General features: G+C 25.6%; 5 protein-coding genes across 7 annotated transcripts; 2 read left to right on the top strand and 3 right to left on the bottom strand.

The window, feature by feature from the left end:
* Nucleotides 1-1,877: 1,877 nt before the first annotated feature.
* Nucleotides 1,878-6,556, bottom strand: LOC129609035 (TOM1-like protein 2). Of its 2 annotated transcripts, XM_055520874.1 has the most exons (9): nucleotides 6,415-6,556; nucleotides 5,262-5,713; nucleotides 5,115-5,201; nucleotides 4,885-5,054; nucleotides 4,522-4,817; nucleotides 4,324-4,453; nucleotides 4,206-4,263; nucleotides 3,745-3,798; nucleotides 1,880-2,354 (listed from the first exon to the last, which is right to left on the bottom strand). In XM_055520874.1, exons 1-9 carry the CDS (start codon nucleotides 6,473-6,475, stop codon nucleotides 2,172-2,174), a joined length of 1,491 nt encoding a protein of 496 aa, XP_055376849.1. In that variant the 5' UTR covers nucleotides 6,476-6,556; the 3' UTR covers nucleotides 1,880-2,171. The 2 variants fall into 2 exon arrangements, with proteins under 2 accessions (XP_055376850.1, XP_055376849.1); XM_055520875.1 differs by lacking the exon at nucleotides 3,745-3,798 and having other exon boundaries at nucleotides 1,878-2,354.
* Nucleotides 6,557-7,600: 1,044 nt separating this feature from the next.
* On the top strand, nucleotides 7,601-9,532 carry LOC129609026 (cytochrome b-c1 complex subunit 2, mitochondrial). The gene is made up of 6 exons (XM_055520860.1): nucleotides 7,601-7,766; nucleotides 7,879-8,024; nucleotides 8,091-8,397; nucleotides 8,455-8,976; nucleotides 9,039-9,260; nucleotides 9,314-9,532. Exons 1-6 carry the CDS (start codon nucleotides 7,722-7,724, stop codon nucleotides 9,398-9,400), a joined length of 1,329 nt encoding a protein of 442 aa, XP_055376835.1. The 5' UTR covers nucleotides 7,601-7,721; the 3' UTR covers nucleotides 9,401-9,532.
* On the bottom strand, nucleotides 9,516-10,876 carry LOC129609027 (syntaxin-8). The gene is made up of 5 exons (XM_055520862.1): nucleotides 10,699-10,876; nucleotides 10,452-10,646; nucleotides 10,014-10,372; nucleotides 9,859-9,960; nucleotides 9,516-9,803 (listed from the first exon to the last, which is right to left on the bottom strand). Exons 1-5 carry the CDS (start codon nucleotides 10,722-10,724, stop codon nucleotides 9,742-9,744), a joined length of 744 nt encoding a protein of 247 aa, XP_055376837.1. The 5' UTR covers nucleotides 10,725-10,876; the 3' UTR covers nucleotides 9,516-9,741.
* Nucleotides 10,877-11,276: 400 nt separating this feature from the next.
* On the top strand, nucleotides 11,277-12,607 carry LOC129609076 (uncharacterized). Its single transcript, XM_055520937.1, has 4 exons — nucleotides 11,277-11,529; nucleotides 11,635-11,761; nucleotides 11,918-12,178; nucleotides 12,338-12,607. The coding sequence occupies exons 1-4, from the start codon at nucleotides 11,383-11,385 to the stop codon at nucleotides 12,532-12,534; spliced, it is 732 nt and encodes a 243-aa protein (XP_055376912.1). The 5' UTR covers nucleotides 11,277-11,382; the 3' UTR covers nucleotides 12,535-12,607.
* LOC129609074 (rhythmically expressed gene 2 protein) lies at nucleotides 12,556-13,978 on the bottom strand. 2 transcript variants are annotated; one of them, XM_055520936.1, is made up of 4 exons: nucleotides 13,889-13,978; nucleotides 13,563-13,771; nucleotides 13,247-13,329; nucleotides 12,556-13,192 (listed from the first exon to the last, which is right to left on the bottom strand). In XM_055520936.1, the coding sequence occupies exons 2-4, from the start codon at nucleotides 13,715-13,717 to the stop codon at nucleotides 12,633-12,635; spliced, it is 798 nt and encodes a 265-aa protein (XP_055376911.1). In that variant the 5' UTR covers nucleotides 13,718-13,771; nucleotides 13,889-13,978; the 3' UTR covers nucleotides 12,556-12,632. The 2 variants fall into 2 exon arrangements, with proteins under 2 accessions (XP_055376911.1, XP_055376910.1); XM_055520935.1 differs by having other exon boundaries at nucleotides 13,563-13,970.
* Between the last annotated feature and the right edge of the window lie 1,660 nt (nucleotides 13,979-15,638).

Raw genomic sequence — 15,638 nt, 5'->3', positions numbered from 1 at the left:
CAATAATTAAATGTAAATTTTGTGTACATAGCTTATACTTTGTGAATTATTTGTATATTTTATATAGATCATCGAAATTTCGGTAAACAGATTTAATTTTTTAAATGTTACTTTATATTGCAAAGTATTTACAGGTCAAAAATAACTGAATTTAATTAATAATTGTGATTAAAATATTTAAATTATAAAAAAAAACATATTACTGTTTTTAAATTTTACTATAAGACTGTAAATATTAATTTTTTGAAGAAATAGTAAAAAACATCAATTGTAATTGTATTCAATACGCAATAAAAATCACAAGTTTATTTATCGCACATTATTTCTTTTATTTTATTTTTAATGTTTTTAAAGTACATACAAAAAATTTTAACACAAAAACATTTAAAAACATTTTTGAAATAAATAACTTTTATTGTATTAATATAAAAAAGAAACTTACATAAGAAAATAAGGAATACTAATTGCAATATACATAATTTTTTTTTTTGGAAATGTTTCGAAAAGTTCAATATTGTTATCTTCCTTATAGTTACTGCTTTGACAAATAATTTTTTATACAAAAAACAATTAAGTAATATAATAAAGTGTAAAATTTTTTTAGGCTAAAAGTTCACCAGCCACCAATTTTTATATAAAATATTACATACAAATTCATACTTTCAAATACTTGATGTTACAAATGCTGATTAACACGAATATCAATGAGCATTTAAAGCTCATTAATAAAAATATTTATAAAATTGGTAAAATTTTCACTTTAAATTTGAGGACATTTTCAAAGAAGAAAAAATTTATAAAAATGTATAAAACAATGAACTAGCAATATAATTTCAAATCAATATATTGTAAGGTTGGTTGTAAAACTTTTGATATCAACAAAAAACTTTTATGAAAAGAAAACTTTATAAGCATTCAAGTACATTCGAAATACAAAAAAATTTTTATACATAATGAAGTACATTATGTATGTATAAATAATATTAAATTAGATAAATGAATATAAATAATATTTATGTAAACTTTTTGTATGAACTTACAATATGCAAAAAAGAATTCTTAACATTTCAAAGTACATATAAAAATTTCGTCACCCATAATAATATAAGTATGTAATACAAAACAGGTTCTGATCAATTTAAATATTTTAAACTTTTACATACTTTGTTGTTATACATGATTTTATATTTGTTATTTTATGAAAAACATAATATATATGTACCTAAATATAAATGAATTAATATAGCTGAAATATTTAGTTTCTTTGGTGGTTTATTAAATTTTACTTAAATAAAAAATGGTTTGAAACTGATTTAGGATTTTATTTTATTATTTATACAATTAAATAAACGTTTATACAATTTAGAAAATAAATTCGTAACACAAAAACTATGCATTAAGAATTTTAAAATTTATCTTTTTCCTTTACTTCGCAGTTGTGTATTTATATCAATATTATTGATGGTGTTGAAATTTATAAAATTTAAGATCAAAATTAAGATCAACAAAAATACAAGCAAAATTTTACTTTATAATACATAAATTTATATAATTTTTTTTCTTGTATTTAAAATCAATGAAAAATTCGAGACAATTATGCAAAAATTCAGTTATAACATTGATTGAGTTGAACAAAAATAATATACATAAGAATCTCCTGAAATCAAGGTCAAACCATTCTCGAATGTAGTGATTAATAAAATAATATAGCTTACATAATAAATTAAATAAAAATAACTATAACTAATTCTTTTAATTATTTTTTTACAATATATTTTGATTAATATTATTATCAATGGTAGTACAAACTACTCCAAAGAAACAATAATTCAGTACGTTTTAATTTAAAATAATTTGTTTTTATTAAATATTAGATTTTGTGGATTTGAATGTTTTTTTTGTTTTTTAATTTTGAAGATTGAACTTATTGAAGATTTTTAGAATTTTTTCATAATATTTCCTGTACTGTATTGGTATACTTTGCACTTAAATTTTTAAAGACTTGCTATTTCTGGATTATAATACATAATTTTAGTTATTTAGTATGTTTAAATAACATTATTATGGTTAATTATTTTAAATAATAAATATTTCTTAGTTTTAATTCTTCTTTATTTCATAACCTCAGCTTAATTTCTCTTTGTTTCAAATCAGCAACTAATGTTATTGCCTCAAAGTGCAAGTAAATTTTCATCATCTTTTTTCTTTTTTTGGCGATTTCCTTCCGTATCTTCATTTATATTATTTGTTGCGATTGACAAGGTTGGTAAATTTTCGGCAGCTGCGGCTCTTTCTGCTAAAAATTTATCGAACTCTGTACTTGTTAAAATTTCTTCGGTTCCTTCGATGTCTTTCTATTAAAAAAAAAATTAATTTGATTTTACTTTAATTTGAAAAACAAAAAAATTATTCTACTGTGAATAAATTAAACAGTTTTATAATAGAACGATATATTTTTTGTAATTTTTCTTGATACATATATTTATTATACTTAATGTAAAAAAAAACATAATATTATGTAAATATGTAAAATGAAATAAAAATTTAAATAATAATGTAGCTTAAAATAAAAAATTGAAATTGATTTGAAGAATGGGTGTTTAAAACAGACTATATGTTTCCGTTAAAATTAGTAAGGTGCAATTATTAAATAATAGCAAAATTAAAATAGATTAGTGTTTTCTTAAGATTTTTTCATATTAATCCAAAATAGTATTAATTTATTACACCTATCAAAACTTATCTTCAACGTTAAAAAAATTGAATTTGTAATGGTATACTTTCCATAAAAAATTATATTTAAATTATTAGTATAGATAATTTCTATCTGCCAATTAAAATATGCTTAAAGTAGGTAAATGAAACAATTACGAAAATAATGTTAATAATTGCAACCGTTGCTTTCTTTATTAAATAAAGAAGAACAACCTTTTTTCATTAGATTTAGTTTTAGAAAAAGTTACTTGTTATTAAGTTATTGTAAAAAATGTTAAACAACAAAGCTATAGGTACAAAATATATGTACAAAATTAAGAATAATTATTAAATAATAAAATTTTACACAAATATAAACATATTAAATATTACAGCTTATTACATATATACACAAATACCTGGTTAAATTTTAATTTGTTTAAAAAAAGCAACTTGTATACTAATGACAATATAAAAATTAATATTTTATAGTGAAATGAAAGACGGAAGGAAATATTTCATAAATTATAAAGATAAATATAGTCTTTTTATTTTCAGGATAGTTAAATTTTCGAATAGTTTACAAATTGAGTTTTCTGCAAAACTTTTATAAACCTACTTTTATAACCTGCTATATCAAGTTTCTTGAACAATTGATTCAAATGTTAATTAATTCATATTTCGCTTTATTAAGTATATTTATTTCGCAAAAATTAAACAAATTGTTTATTAAGTAAATATTGCGGCTAAATCAAAATTAACAGTTAAAGTAAAACCATTTCTAGAAAATTGGATTTTCTCTAACTCTTCACTTAATACGTAATATAAACTTTTCCTAACAAGATTAACTTCATTACAAATTCATTTTAATATAATAATGACTATGCATGAATTGTGTGTATTAGTATGAATTAATAGCCAAAATATTAAAACAACAAAAAAAAAACTTCAAAAATGCATGAAAATGTTTACTTGTAACCATTAACAAAAATTGATCAAATTTTGAAAGAATTTATGTAACGAATTATAATTTTACGTTTGTTTACTTACAGAATTATTTAACCACGCAGCCATTTCATCAAATTCACTTTCTTTTGTCGATTGCTTTATCAATTAAAAAGCGAAAAAAATAAATATGAAAAAAAAATTGTGAAAAAATTAAGAGTTATTATATAGAAAAATTAACCAAAAAAAGATTAAAAAAAAAAGTACGAAAATTAAATATAGAAAATTAACAAGGAAAATAAAATAAATAAATTAAAAATATAAAAGAATTTGAAATTTATAAAAATTATAATTAATTTGTGTTCATATTATATTATGTATGTATGTGTATTCCGTTTCACAATTAAGCAATTTAAAATAAATTTAAAAGGAAGTTTTTAATTGCAACTTAATTCTAATGTTAAAAATTATTTAAAGACCGTGAACAAGTAAAAATAATTACATTGAATATTAAATGTTATTTTTTTTTTCATTAATTACTTAATTTCTTTATTTAAGGAAATTACCTTATTTTGGTTTCCTACATTTGTTTCTACTATTGGAATGTCTTTAACGCTGTTAATTCTTAAAAAAAAAATAATGTCAAAGAAATTTTATTTGGGAAAAATTTTTTTAAAATATTACTTTGATGGATCTGTTGTTACATTTCTCGACTGGGCCAGCATGTCGAATTCATCAGCATCTTTGGAAATTTTGCCAACATTTGCCTGCACCCCATCTAGTTTCGATAATTGAGAAGATGCTGTCCCCATTCCTATAAGGGTGAAATTAATTTTATAGTTTTTTTTTTTATTATATATATTATATATTTAAAATTTTTACCTAGTCTACTGAATTGCGAGGAAATGTCTTCAGTTCCAGAACCACCTGTAGCACCATCGCTTAAATCAATTAATTCATCTTTTGGTTTTTCCTTTTCTTTACTTAATGGAACTCCTAACGCTGCTCCTAAGATTGCTGACGGAGTATTATTAGTTGAATTAGGATCACGATTTTTTTCATATCGCTGATGTCTTAAAAATAAGTTGTTAAGTTCATCATTCAGTCTCAACAACTCAGCTGTTATTTCATCGTTTGTTATACGCCCAATTAAATCAACTATACGGCCTTGCATTTCTCTACAAAAAAAAGTGTAAAAAATTACAGTACAATAAAATATTTCAAATCAATTTAAACATTATTTACTTGCAAGTCTGAACTAAATCATTTAACAATTTGTAATCACTTGGATCTTCTTGACCAGGTTTCATTTCATTTAACATTTCTCCTAGAATCGACATGTTCATCGACACTATGTCCAGTTCTGACTGTAATTTTGAAGTTTGTTCTGGTGATAAAGATGATGGTCCATTTGACTAATAATATTAAAATTTAAGTTAATTAAAATTGCAATATTAAAAATAAATTCTAATTACAATAGCAGCTGAAGCTGGACTTATTTGCACTCCATGTTGAGGTGATGACATGGGCGGCGGTTGAACTGGTGTTGTTTCCGGTACGCTCTTTAATAATAAAAAAAAAAAAAATAACATAAAATCTGAATATTTTTCATAGATAATTACTCTTTGTGGCGTATAAATCGGAGCCATTGACTCAACATCGTTTACTGGGAATTCGATTCCTTTATTTTTTAACTCTTGATATACTTGCACAACACCATTTAAATCTGGTTGATTCTTAAAAGCATCGGCCCATACTTGTATCAAATTCAAAACCTTTTCTTGCACAGCCTTTGGGGGATCATTTTTTGGTCCAATGATTTTTACTAATTCTTGAATAAATTCTTTATTGGCTACCAAAACATGAAAGGCTTTGCCACAATTTTTGACGCAAGTTTCTAAAACAATCAACGTATACATAATAACTTGATTATTTTTTCCAGCACTTTGTGTAAGACGTTTCCTTATCGCTTTCATAGCATCTCTTGCTGTATCCGAAGACTCATTTATCATATCGCATATTTCCATATTCAAAGCCCAATTTTCAGAAGCTAAACTTGCATCTGTTGCTTGCTCTAAAACCAAATATATATATTCTATATGTAGTATAAACTATATTTTAGTCATTAAAATAGCTTCAAAATCACTTTGTTTGCATAAACAAATCAGGTTTTATTACTTTAGAAATACAATAACATTCGTAGATACCATAAAAAAAATATAAGCAGTGGATTTGCTTCAGTAAATTTTAAAATTGCGCATATAATATTATTCAAAAGTTCATATACACATATATCCGAAGTTATCAAATAAAAAGACAGTAAATGATTTTGCTATATGTAATTATTTGCCACAGCTTATCTACTACAATCAATTAACGATTTATCATTATCATATATCTAGAATCATATATGCACATTGAATGTTATTCGTATTTTACACAAAGGAAAAATATATCATTTCAATATTTTTTTAAGAAGTTGCTGGCTTATTGCAATACAAATATTGAAAATGTTATTATCCATCTACATTTATTGAAATTGGAGACAATCAACCAAATATGCGTCTGCATACATGTATTTAGCTATAACGTGTAATCCGATATTTAACTTAAATTAACTATATATTGTGTTTATATATGTAACAATGCAGTGACATAATTTTAAACAAATTTCGTATTAAAATTTAATAATGAATGATGCGGCAAATATTCTTATTAGTAAAAATATATTTGTACAAATTTTAGATTGTAACATCACTTAATGTTATTTCTTACCAATTCTTTGTCCAATTTGACTAGCAAATGGATTACTCATTGAATTAAAAAATGAGGCCATTTTTTTTTCTAATAACGAATTAAAATAATTTTTTAATATTTTTAATTCTTTTTTCCTTTAATTAATACGAAAAATTAATGACATTTAGAATGTTTTGACTTTGACAACGAATGCCAAAAAAAAATTTAATTGGGTACGTACTTTTCGACTTTTGTTGCGTTTATGTTAGACCTAACATAAGTTATACTTATACCTTTAAAGCCCAACTTCAACATAGATTGCGTATAAAAATGTCAAGTAGCAAAATGAATTGGTCTGCCAGATATAAAAGTGCTTTGTAATATAGGAGCTGCCCATAATCGTTTAGAATTATTTGGAAAGAATTACGTAAAGTAAGCGAATTAATAAAATAGAGTAAATTTTATTTTTTTAATTATTAGATCTATTATTTTTCTATTTTAGCATAAAAATGATCAAGTAAATTTTTAAAAGAAAATTTACCTGAATCTTTCCTTTTTCATTACCACAATTTTGCAGAGTGAAGTAATAAAATAAATTAACACAATACGAAAAATATATATACTAAGTTCTCGAGATACGACATTTTTGGTTCCAGAAATTTATGTCGTAACTCGAATGTCGTTTGAGGAGGAAAAAAATGTATGCAAACAAAAAGATAATTAGACAAACTATTTTATAATAAAATTGACCTATTTTTTAAAAAAAGGTAACAAAGTTTAAAAAAAAAAACCAAATATAATAACGAAACCTAAAAAATTCAATTTTGTGACAAAAATAAATAAAATAAAATCTGATTAACTTTATATAAATCACTTCAATTCGTATTATTAACTACTGACTAGAATTTTTAACTAGGAAGAGTTCATTATTGAATTATGCATCATAACTAAATGCAGTATAGATTTTTATTCAAAAAACAGTAAAATCTGACAAAAAAAACAATTTTTTTTAATTTTAATGTAGTTAAAATAGTCCAAATTTATTTGTCATTTTAATATTTGTCATCCTTCTATATGTGGATCTAGTTGATCGAAGATCAAAACCAATTAAAATTATATTTCAAACATATCAGCAACATCCGTGTGGAAAATGGAATGTGTGAATGTAATATTAAAAAATAAATTGTCAACTTTGACAGTTTATAATAAAGACTGGTGCTATGTACAATGTACATTAAGATTTAGTGACAGCCAAAAATCAAAGATAGAAGTATTATTTAACCAGCTCCAGTTAAAATCTCTTCAACGTAAAATTCTCTTCGAAGTTTATTCAAAGGCAAGCTGAAATGGCAAGCTACGTTAATAAAACGCCTCTTATTCGACAAATTACAGTAAGTTTCAGAATAGAAAAGGTTAAACCAAAAAAAAAGTAAAATTCTGTAACCTCAACTTTAAGACTATTACGTAAATGCTTCGGAAAATAATGTGTATTAATTTTTTTAGAATAGAGGATATGCTGCTCAAGCAAGTCCGAGAGCAGCAGCTGGGGCTGCATCTGCTGGAATCAGAAGCACAGCATTGCCAAATAAATTAGTTGTAGCAACAGCTGACAGTCATTTGCCTGCTTCAAGAATTTCAATTGTTTTTCGGTAAAAACTAATAATTTTTTTCTTATATTTTAATTGATCTTTTGTTTTTTTTTCGTGAAAATCAAGAGCTGGATCTCGTTTCGAAAATTATGAAAATATGGGAGCATCTCATATGTTGCGAATTGCTGCTGGACTTTCAACTAAAAACTCCTCAGGATTTGCAATAACAAGAAATATTCAACAATCTGGAGGTAATTTGCATGTAACTTCCGATCGCGAAGTAGTTCAGTACACTGTTGAGGTAAATAATGAACACTTGGAAACTGGTTTGCGTTTTTTGAAAGATGTTGCTACCGCTCCTGCATTTAAACCTTGGGAATTAAGCGATAGCTCCCAAAGAATCCGAATTCAAGTTGCTTCAGTACCAAAAAATGTAATGTAAAACGTTAAAGAAAATTGTACATAATAAATTAATGTAGAAAAATTTTAGGTTCGCGCTTTAGAATTGTTACACAAAGCAGCCTTTGGAATTGGACTCGGTAATTCAATTTATTGTCCAAAATATCATATCGGAAAGTTATCACAAGAAACAATGCAGCACTTCTTTAACAAAACATGCACAACAAATCGTTGCGCAGTTGTAGGAGTTGGAGTTGACCATAATTTATTGACAGGCTTTGCTCAAAACCTTTCAATTGATTCTGGTGAGGGCATTACAAATCAAGCAAAATATCGTGGAAATGTTGAAATTCGTAAGGACAGAGCAAGCAATAAGGCTCATGTTGCAATTGGAGGCCAAGGTGCTGGACTCTCAAATCTTAAAGAAGCTTTAGCTTTTGCTATATTAAAAAGAGCACTTGGGGCTGAACCAGTTACAAAGCGCGGTAATTCTTCTGGACCTTTGGGAAAAATTTCTGACCATGGGGCTTCCGTTAGTGCCATAAATGCTTTGTACAATGACTCTGGATTATTTGGTATTCTCATTTCTTGTGATGGAAAAGTTGCACATAAGGTAAATTAAACATTTTTTGAATGGGGTTGGTTTTCTTTTATATATGTAAGAATTGTATATAGGTAGTTGAAGAGGCTGTTAAAGTTTTGAAGAGTGGCCAAATTTCATCCGGCGATGTGAAACGTGGAAAAGCGCTTTTGAAAAGGCACCTTGCTTCATTACACAATTGTGAAAGTTCTTTAATATCAGATATGGGTTATCAAGCTGCACTAATAGGAGAGGTACACTCCACATCCGCTTTGGGTGCTATTATTGATAGTATCACAGACTCAGATGTTTCCGCTGTAATATAAATATGTTTTGAATCTTCTAATTTTAACATTGAATTTTATTTCAGGCGGCAAGAAAAGTTGGTCAATCCCCATTAAGTTTAGGAGCTGTAGGAAATTTAGCTAATGTTCCATCTGTTTTAGACATTAATTAAAAAAGAAGCAAATATATAACTTTAATTATTTTTATTTGTATTATTACACGCTAAATTGAATTGGCATTCAAATAATGTAACGTTGGTTAATGTTTGGTAAATAAAACAACTTGCAAACAATTCAAGAATAAATCATGTTTTATCACAATTGATTGTAACTTACGTAAAATTGGTTTGCACCTTAGATAACATGGTATTAAGCCAATGCATATTTAAACTTTAATTTTAAGCATATTTAAACTTTTTTATTAAATCAAAAAATTATATTTTTAGTTAAAATTTATATATACAATAATCAAAAATGCAAGTTTTAAAATAATGGTATTAAATTATAGGTTTTTTTAGAAAACTAAAGCCATTACGCAAATGGCAATAAAGAGAATAATGATTATAATCCAGTAGCCTAAATGTAATAGAGTTATGAAAATTTGTATTTTTTTGAAAGAAAAGTTACTTACAACAGGTTGTATCTCTCTGGTTGATAGAACCTATATCTCTTGTAGCACTTATTACTCTAACATCTATTCCATCCATATTTTCTGCTATATTGTCGATTATATCTACAAAGAAATTTTATTAACATAACTACCAAGCACAATTTCAGTCAAATTACCATTTTGTACCCCTATTTCTTGGCCAAGTCTTGTAGATAATTGTTTTTGTCTTGAAATTGTGGCTGACAGAGCTTCAAGGCCTTTATTTTGGCTTTCTAAAATACTTTTTTGTTCCTGGCGAAAATCTTTATAACTGTAATTAGACGGTAAATTGCTTATAATTGGTTCATCGTCATCATCGTCGTCGCCATCGTCTCCTTGCCATACAGATCTTTTATTTCCCAAGAGCTGATTTCGTTCTTCAGTCATTTTAGAAGTACTCGTACCCTCTGATTTTAAAAACTTGGCCTGAACATGGTTAAAAGAAGATTGCAAAATCTCAAGTTGCCTTCGCCTGCGTTCTACTTCTTCTACAGTGCTTCAAGAAAGTTTATTTGGAAAATTATTAATTACTGATGTTAATTATACATATTCTTTATTGATTAAAGTTTACTTACATGGATTTTTTTTTATTAGCTGTATTTAATTTTAAAAATAATTCATTCAATTCTAGTTCAAATTGTCTTAGTCTTAGGCGAATGTTTGCAGATATATTAGAGTATTCAGTAGATAAAGGTTTTTGGCGATCACGTTCTACTAACTGGGCTGTAATAACATGGCCAAGACGTTCGCAAGAGTCATGTTCAGTAACCCTACAAAAAATTTCATTAATTTTTAATACAATGTTTCAATTAAAACAAGTACCAAGACTCAACATCTACTAGAGACATTTAATTTTTAGAGGCTGAACTATAAATCCTGCATATATATATATAATTAAAAAAGTGAAAATAACTGAAATATCGTTAATTGGAAGATTAATCGTTTTCTTATCTTAAAAATTTACAAGTTAGATTTGCTACTCATACTAGAGTTAATTAGCTTTGTTTAATTTTTGATAGTCAAATCAGACATTTAAAAAGTCATAAAGTGACAGTTTATTAGATATTAAAACTTACGGGCAATCCTTTATACAGAAATACGAAAGTAAGAGCATCGAAAATTATGACGGATGTGTTTTTCTATACAACATCCAAGAAAACTTTTTGTAGTAAAATAATTTTTTGTAACTCTATTGTAATGTGGTTCTTCATAAAATGTTGATAAGAAAGCTAGCACAGGTAACTTAAAAATATGGATGGAATAATATGGATTACAGCATATTAAATTAAATATATAATTTATTGATTGCGTTGTTGTGCTTAATAAAATAAAACACATTTTGCTGGGTTTATTTTTGTGTGTCCCGTTTTAGTATTTGAAGTATGCTATGACAAATCTTGCTATGACATTAACGAAAAGTCAATTATAGTAAAAAAACTTTTGTTTATTTATTTTATTGCGGATAAATTAAGTGCAAAAAATTTTAAGGATATAAGAACTAAAGAAATGTTAGGAAGAACCAAATTATGTCTTCAATTGATTCGCAAATTAAAAAACATCAGCATTTGTCCACGAATCCGATGTTTTCACGATAAACGTGAGGAAGATCAGATTATAAGGGAAAATCCTTTTTCAAGTTCAATTAAGGAAAAGGTATAGGTTATTTCGTAAAGAATTTTAATGCAATTTAATTTCAGAAATTCATAGATTGAAAAAATTAATTAAACTGTGTTCTTTCAACGATTTTAATAATTTTAGTATATTATTTACAAAGATGAGGATTCAGTTGAAATATTTGATTTCGAAGAAGAGAAAAATCAAGATGCAATAGATTTGCCAGAGGCACATGTTATCCAACGTAATGAAGAAGGATTAAATTTAAAACGTTAGTTTGAAGAAATTCGCAAAAGTAGATTATAGACGCATATGTAAATAAAAGTTACTTCATTAAAAATTTGAAAGAAGCCTTAAAGTCAGAATATGATGCCTCAAAAATAACGTATCTACTAAAAAACTAAATATTAATAGATTTATAATTTAGGTGGAATTACAGGAGTTTATGATATTGAAGACCTTGTGGATATATTAGAAAGAGAAAATGCACTGAATATATTTGTATGTCCAGTGTCAAAGGATTTAAACTATGTAGATTTTATGTGCATTGCAACAGGGAGAAGTTATAGACATATGTTAGCAATCGTTGAATACGTTAGAAAAATTTATAAAAGAAAAAGTGGACCTAATGACATTTTACCTAAAATAGAAGGAAAAAATTGCGAAAATTGGATGGCAATGGATTTAGGTAATTTTTTTTAATTACCATGTATTGTATGTTAAAGACCAATTTTCAATAGCATTTACTCCTTAAAGTTTGAATTATTCCAAATTATGCGATGAATATTGCAATATGCTCCAATGTTTATCTTAAATATGAAATTAATAATTGATTTTCATTTTTTAGGGAATATTGCTTTACATATTTTTAGTGAAGAAGCGAGAGAGAAATATGATCTGGAAACGTTGTGGACTTTAGGACCAGAATTTGATGACAAAGAAAAACATAACTATAAAGAAGATTATGTAGATTTATATGAACAATATACGAGGTATATCGACGAAGATGATAATAAAAATAAAACTAAGAAAATTGAAACCTAAAAAATACAAAAATTATTTCACTTTTTGTTAATAAAAATTTTACTTCGAAAATAAAGTTTTATTTAAAACAAATTCTATAAGATGAAAAAAAACATATTTTACCATGATATGAAGTCGTTAACCATTTTTTTATGTAAATCAAACAGACTGGAAAAACAATGATAATACATAATTTTTTCACCATATTTTTTAATTAAAAAATCCGGATCTTTTTCATGTACTAAAGCAGCAAACCAACCGCAATTGCGAGCTCCTAAATAATCAGTGATTGGTGTATCGCCTATATGAAGGCATTCATTTGGTTTTAGGTCCTGTAGTTCAGATGTTTTCATTGCCATATGAAAGATCTCTGGATTAGGTTTTTCACATCGGCAATCGTAAGAGTTTATAATAAAATCAAAAAAATGATCAATTTTCATATTGCGCAGTAATATATCTAATCTTGGGTCAAAATTTGATATTACGCCCAATTTAAGTGGCAATTCATTGTTTTTTCCCTTTGCTCTGAGTTGCTGTTGAATTTTTAAATAATTTAAAAATTCTGTTGCACCGTACTTAACTTGCCATGCTGCGCTTGTTTTATACCATTCGATTAATTCATCAGAAAATTTTATCATATCATCGTTCGAGGTTTTCAACCCACTATCACGAAAGGTTTCTTCAAAAAAAAGTAGAATAATGTTTTGTGTTGTATAAATTATAATATACATACTTGCAACAAGCTCCCTCCACCAATTTTGCCATCCAAGATTCGAATATCTGCCAAAATTGGGATGTGCACGGTTCATTTTAGACCTAAAATGAAAATCGATTTTTGGCTATATATGTATTTGAATTTCAATAAATTATCATCCTTAAATAAGTGACAGTATTTAATATTAAAATAAAAAAATGTGGTGAAAAAGGCGTAAGTATGTTTACATGCATACGTATGTACATATGTACATATGTAAGTACAAACATAATATTGTGATTTATTGGTTGTGATTTCAAGCGATTATTAAAAGTGTGCAATTGTATTTTATTACCAATTACTTTTAAAGTTTATAGCCAAATCATCAGTATCGCACCGGATTCCAAAATAGGCTCCAAGTTCTCCATATTGTTTACCAGGTGCAGAACGTAATCTTATTAGAGTATCGGTAACATCAAATGTTATTAAACGAAATCGCGCTAAACTCATTTTAACAAAATGCAATTTTTCTATTTTTGCTTCATATAATTCAATCTTGGAAATCTGCTAATTAGATAACTTTTTATTAAAATTTTATAAATGTATTTTTATATTGATAAAATATCATCTTTTATTGTATAAATATGTATAATATTTTTAAACGATTAATAGGCACTTCACATTCGAAATATCATGTTCCACCAATACGAAATTTTTTGGACGTTCTGTTTAAAATAAAAATATTCTTTTCTTATCAATTGACAATTATTGTTGACGTGCTTAAAACTCAATGTGTATATTTATTTATATATGTATGTAGTTATGTATGTACGAATATACATATACACATACTATGTATATCTACATATGCATATAAAAAACATTTAAGAATTATTTTTTAAGATACATGTGCAAATGTATATATATATATATACCTATGGGTATATGAATAATAATTAATTAATAGCTGTTCCACAACATTATATGGCATATTACATTATACATATTGTATAGATTTATGCGTAGATTCTTACTGAAATGTTTATAGCTATACGTACATACATATATATATCTACATTCTACATAAAATGATTCTATATTTTTTTAACATTACATTTTTTGTATGTACATATGTAAGTACATACAAATGTATGTACATTTAGTTTTATTAGTGCTTGAAACAGGGAACTTTTTTCTTGTTAATATTAAATTAGAAGTGAATTTACAAGCAAAATGAAAGTGAAAATTAATACAAACATTATTAAATCATATTTTTAGTACTTTTGTATTATTATTTATATAGTTAAGCAAATAGATGTAAATTTTATTTTCTAACAAAGGAACGTTATAATAATTTTTTAACAAGAGAAAAATTTTATAGGTAATATCGTTTTTTAATAACGTTAAAAAAGTTTGTTGTAATTATGCTTAAGTGTTGGAAAAGTCATTGCCTTAGGAATTAGGACACACAAAAATTCTGCACTTTTAACGGTAATTGCAACAAGTTAATTAATTACAACACGTTAATTACATACTTACTTAAATAAGAGATTATTTTGATAAAAATTTAAAACTAAGGAATGATCATTTTTTTATCATGATAAAATTGAGTCCATATACATATGTATGTATATAAGTATATGTATATGAATATAATGAAAATCCTTATACAAATGTATGCAGGAGATTTTCTATGGCGGTATATTAACATAATACCAGGGTATAGTGTATATTAACATAATACCTAACATATGTTGGGTGACCTTTTCTAACTTGGTTGCACATTAGGTTATTTAATAAGCATTCAATAAATTTCGTAACACTTTTAGTTCCGTAACCATTTTCGCATAAAACATTTGAATTTTTAAAAATTTAGAAATTTTCCCAAAAAGAGATTCCGCAAGTTTTAAGCTTTCTGTGGATATGGTATTCATAGTTGTAGCCCATCTAAAAAAACAAATACTTTAATTTAAATATTTATTTTGTTGAAGTCAATACTATTATTTGATAATAAAAAAAAATGTATGTTTTAGCATATACATATGTACTTACTGAATTACATTTTTTGCATGTTATTAAAATTTTATATGTATAAGATCTCAGTGGTAAAATTTTTTTAATCGAACTCCTAAATATATGCAAAACAAGATCTCATATAATTTTTTATTAATTTTAGTTTTTATATACAACATATGTATGTGCATGACGTGTAAATTCAGGTGTAATAACATAAATGAAAATATAAAAAAATAGCTAAATATAAATTTTACAATGGCATCAATATGGTTTTCAATTTGAAAAAATGCTCAATTATACATACAAACATATACATGAATATAAGCGAGTAAATAAATCAAACATTTAAGAAGAGAAATTTGATACATCAAAATTTTGTTGCTAAATAATGAGATATGTAGGTATGACCATTAAA

This window comes from Condylostylus longicornis, unplaced genomic scaffold, assembly GCF_029603195.1.
Source record: "Condylostylus longicornis isolate FDR11 unplaced genomic scaffold, ASM2960319v2 ptg000038l, whole genome shotgun sequence".
Classification (NCBI taxonomy): domain Eukaryota; kingdom Metazoa; phylum Arthropoda; class Insecta; order Diptera; family Dolichopodidae; genus Condylostylus; species Condylostylus longicornis.
This window is presented reverse-complemented; position numbering and strand designations above follow the sequence as displayed.

What these genes read in the sequence shown, in the direction of transcription:
- LOC129609035 (XM_055520874.1), bottom strand. Translation starts at nt 6,475, where the DNA reads ATGGCCTCATTTTTTAATTCAATGAGTAATCCATTTGCTAGTCAAATT. An exon ending in CGATTTATACGCCACAAAGA is followed by an intron (nt 5,202 to 5,261) that starts GTAATTATCTAT and finishes TTATTATTAAAG; the next exon opens with AGCGTACCGGAAACAACACC. An exon ending in CTCGCAATTCAGTAGACTAG is followed by an intron (nt 4,454 to 4,521) that starts GTAAAAATTTTA and finishes TCACCCTTATAG; the next exon opens with GAATGGGGACAGCATCTTCT.
- LOC129609026 (XM_055520860.1), top strand. Translation starts at nt 7,722, where the DNA reads ATGGCAAGCTACGTTAATAAAACGCCTCTTATTCGACAAATTACA. An exon ending in ATGGAAAAGTTGCACATAAG is followed by an intron (nt 8,977 to 9,038) that starts GTAAATTAAACA and finishes AATTGTATATAG; the next exon opens with GTAGTTGAAGAGGCTGTTAA. An exon ending in CAGACTCAGATGTTTCCGCT is followed by an intron (nt 9,261 to 9,313) that starts GTAATATAAATA and finishes ATTTTATTTCAG; the next exon opens with GCGGCAAGAAAAGTTGGTCA.
- LOC129609027 (XM_055520862.1), bottom strand. Translation starts at nt 10,724, where the DNA reads ATGTCTCTAGTAGATGTTGAGTCTTG. An exon ending in CTAGTAGATGTTGAGTCTTG is followed by an intron (nt 10,647 to 10,698) that starts GTACTTGTTTTA and finishes AATTTTTTGTAG; the next exon opens with GGTTACTGAACATGACTCTT. An exon ending in AGAAATAGGGGTACAAAATG is followed by an intron (nt 9,961 to 10,013) that starts GTAATTTGACTG and finishes ATTTCTTTGTAG; the next exon opens with ATATAATCGACAATATAGCA.
- LOC129609076 (XM_055520937.1), top strand. Translation starts at nt 11,383, where the DNA reads ATGTTAGGAAGAACCAAATTATGTCTTCAATTGATTCGCAAATTAAAA. An exon ending in CAAGTTCAATTAAGGAAAAG is followed by an intron (nt 11,530 to 11,634) that starts GTATAGGTTATT and finishes TAATAATTTTAG; the next exon opens with TATATTATTTACAAAGATGA. An exon ending in TTGGATGGCAATGGATTTAG is followed by an intron (nt 12,179 to 12,337) that starts GTAATTTTTTTT and finishes TTCATTTTTTAG; the next exon opens with GGAATATTGCTTTACATATT.
- LOC129609074 (XM_055520936.1), bottom strand. Translation starts at nt 13,717, where the DNA reads ATGAGTTTAGCGCGATTTCGTTTAATAACATTTGATGTTACCGATACT. An exon ending in ATAAACTTTAAAAGTAATTG is followed by an intron (nt 13,330 to 13,562) that starts GTAATAAAATAC and finishes TTTTCATTTTAG; the next exon opens with GTCTAAAATGAACCGTGCAC. An exon ending in GTGGAGGGAGCTTGTTGCAA is followed by an intron (nt 13,193 to 13,246) that starts GTATGTATATTA and finishes TTTTTTTTGAAG; the next exon opens with AAACCTTTCGTGATAGTGGG.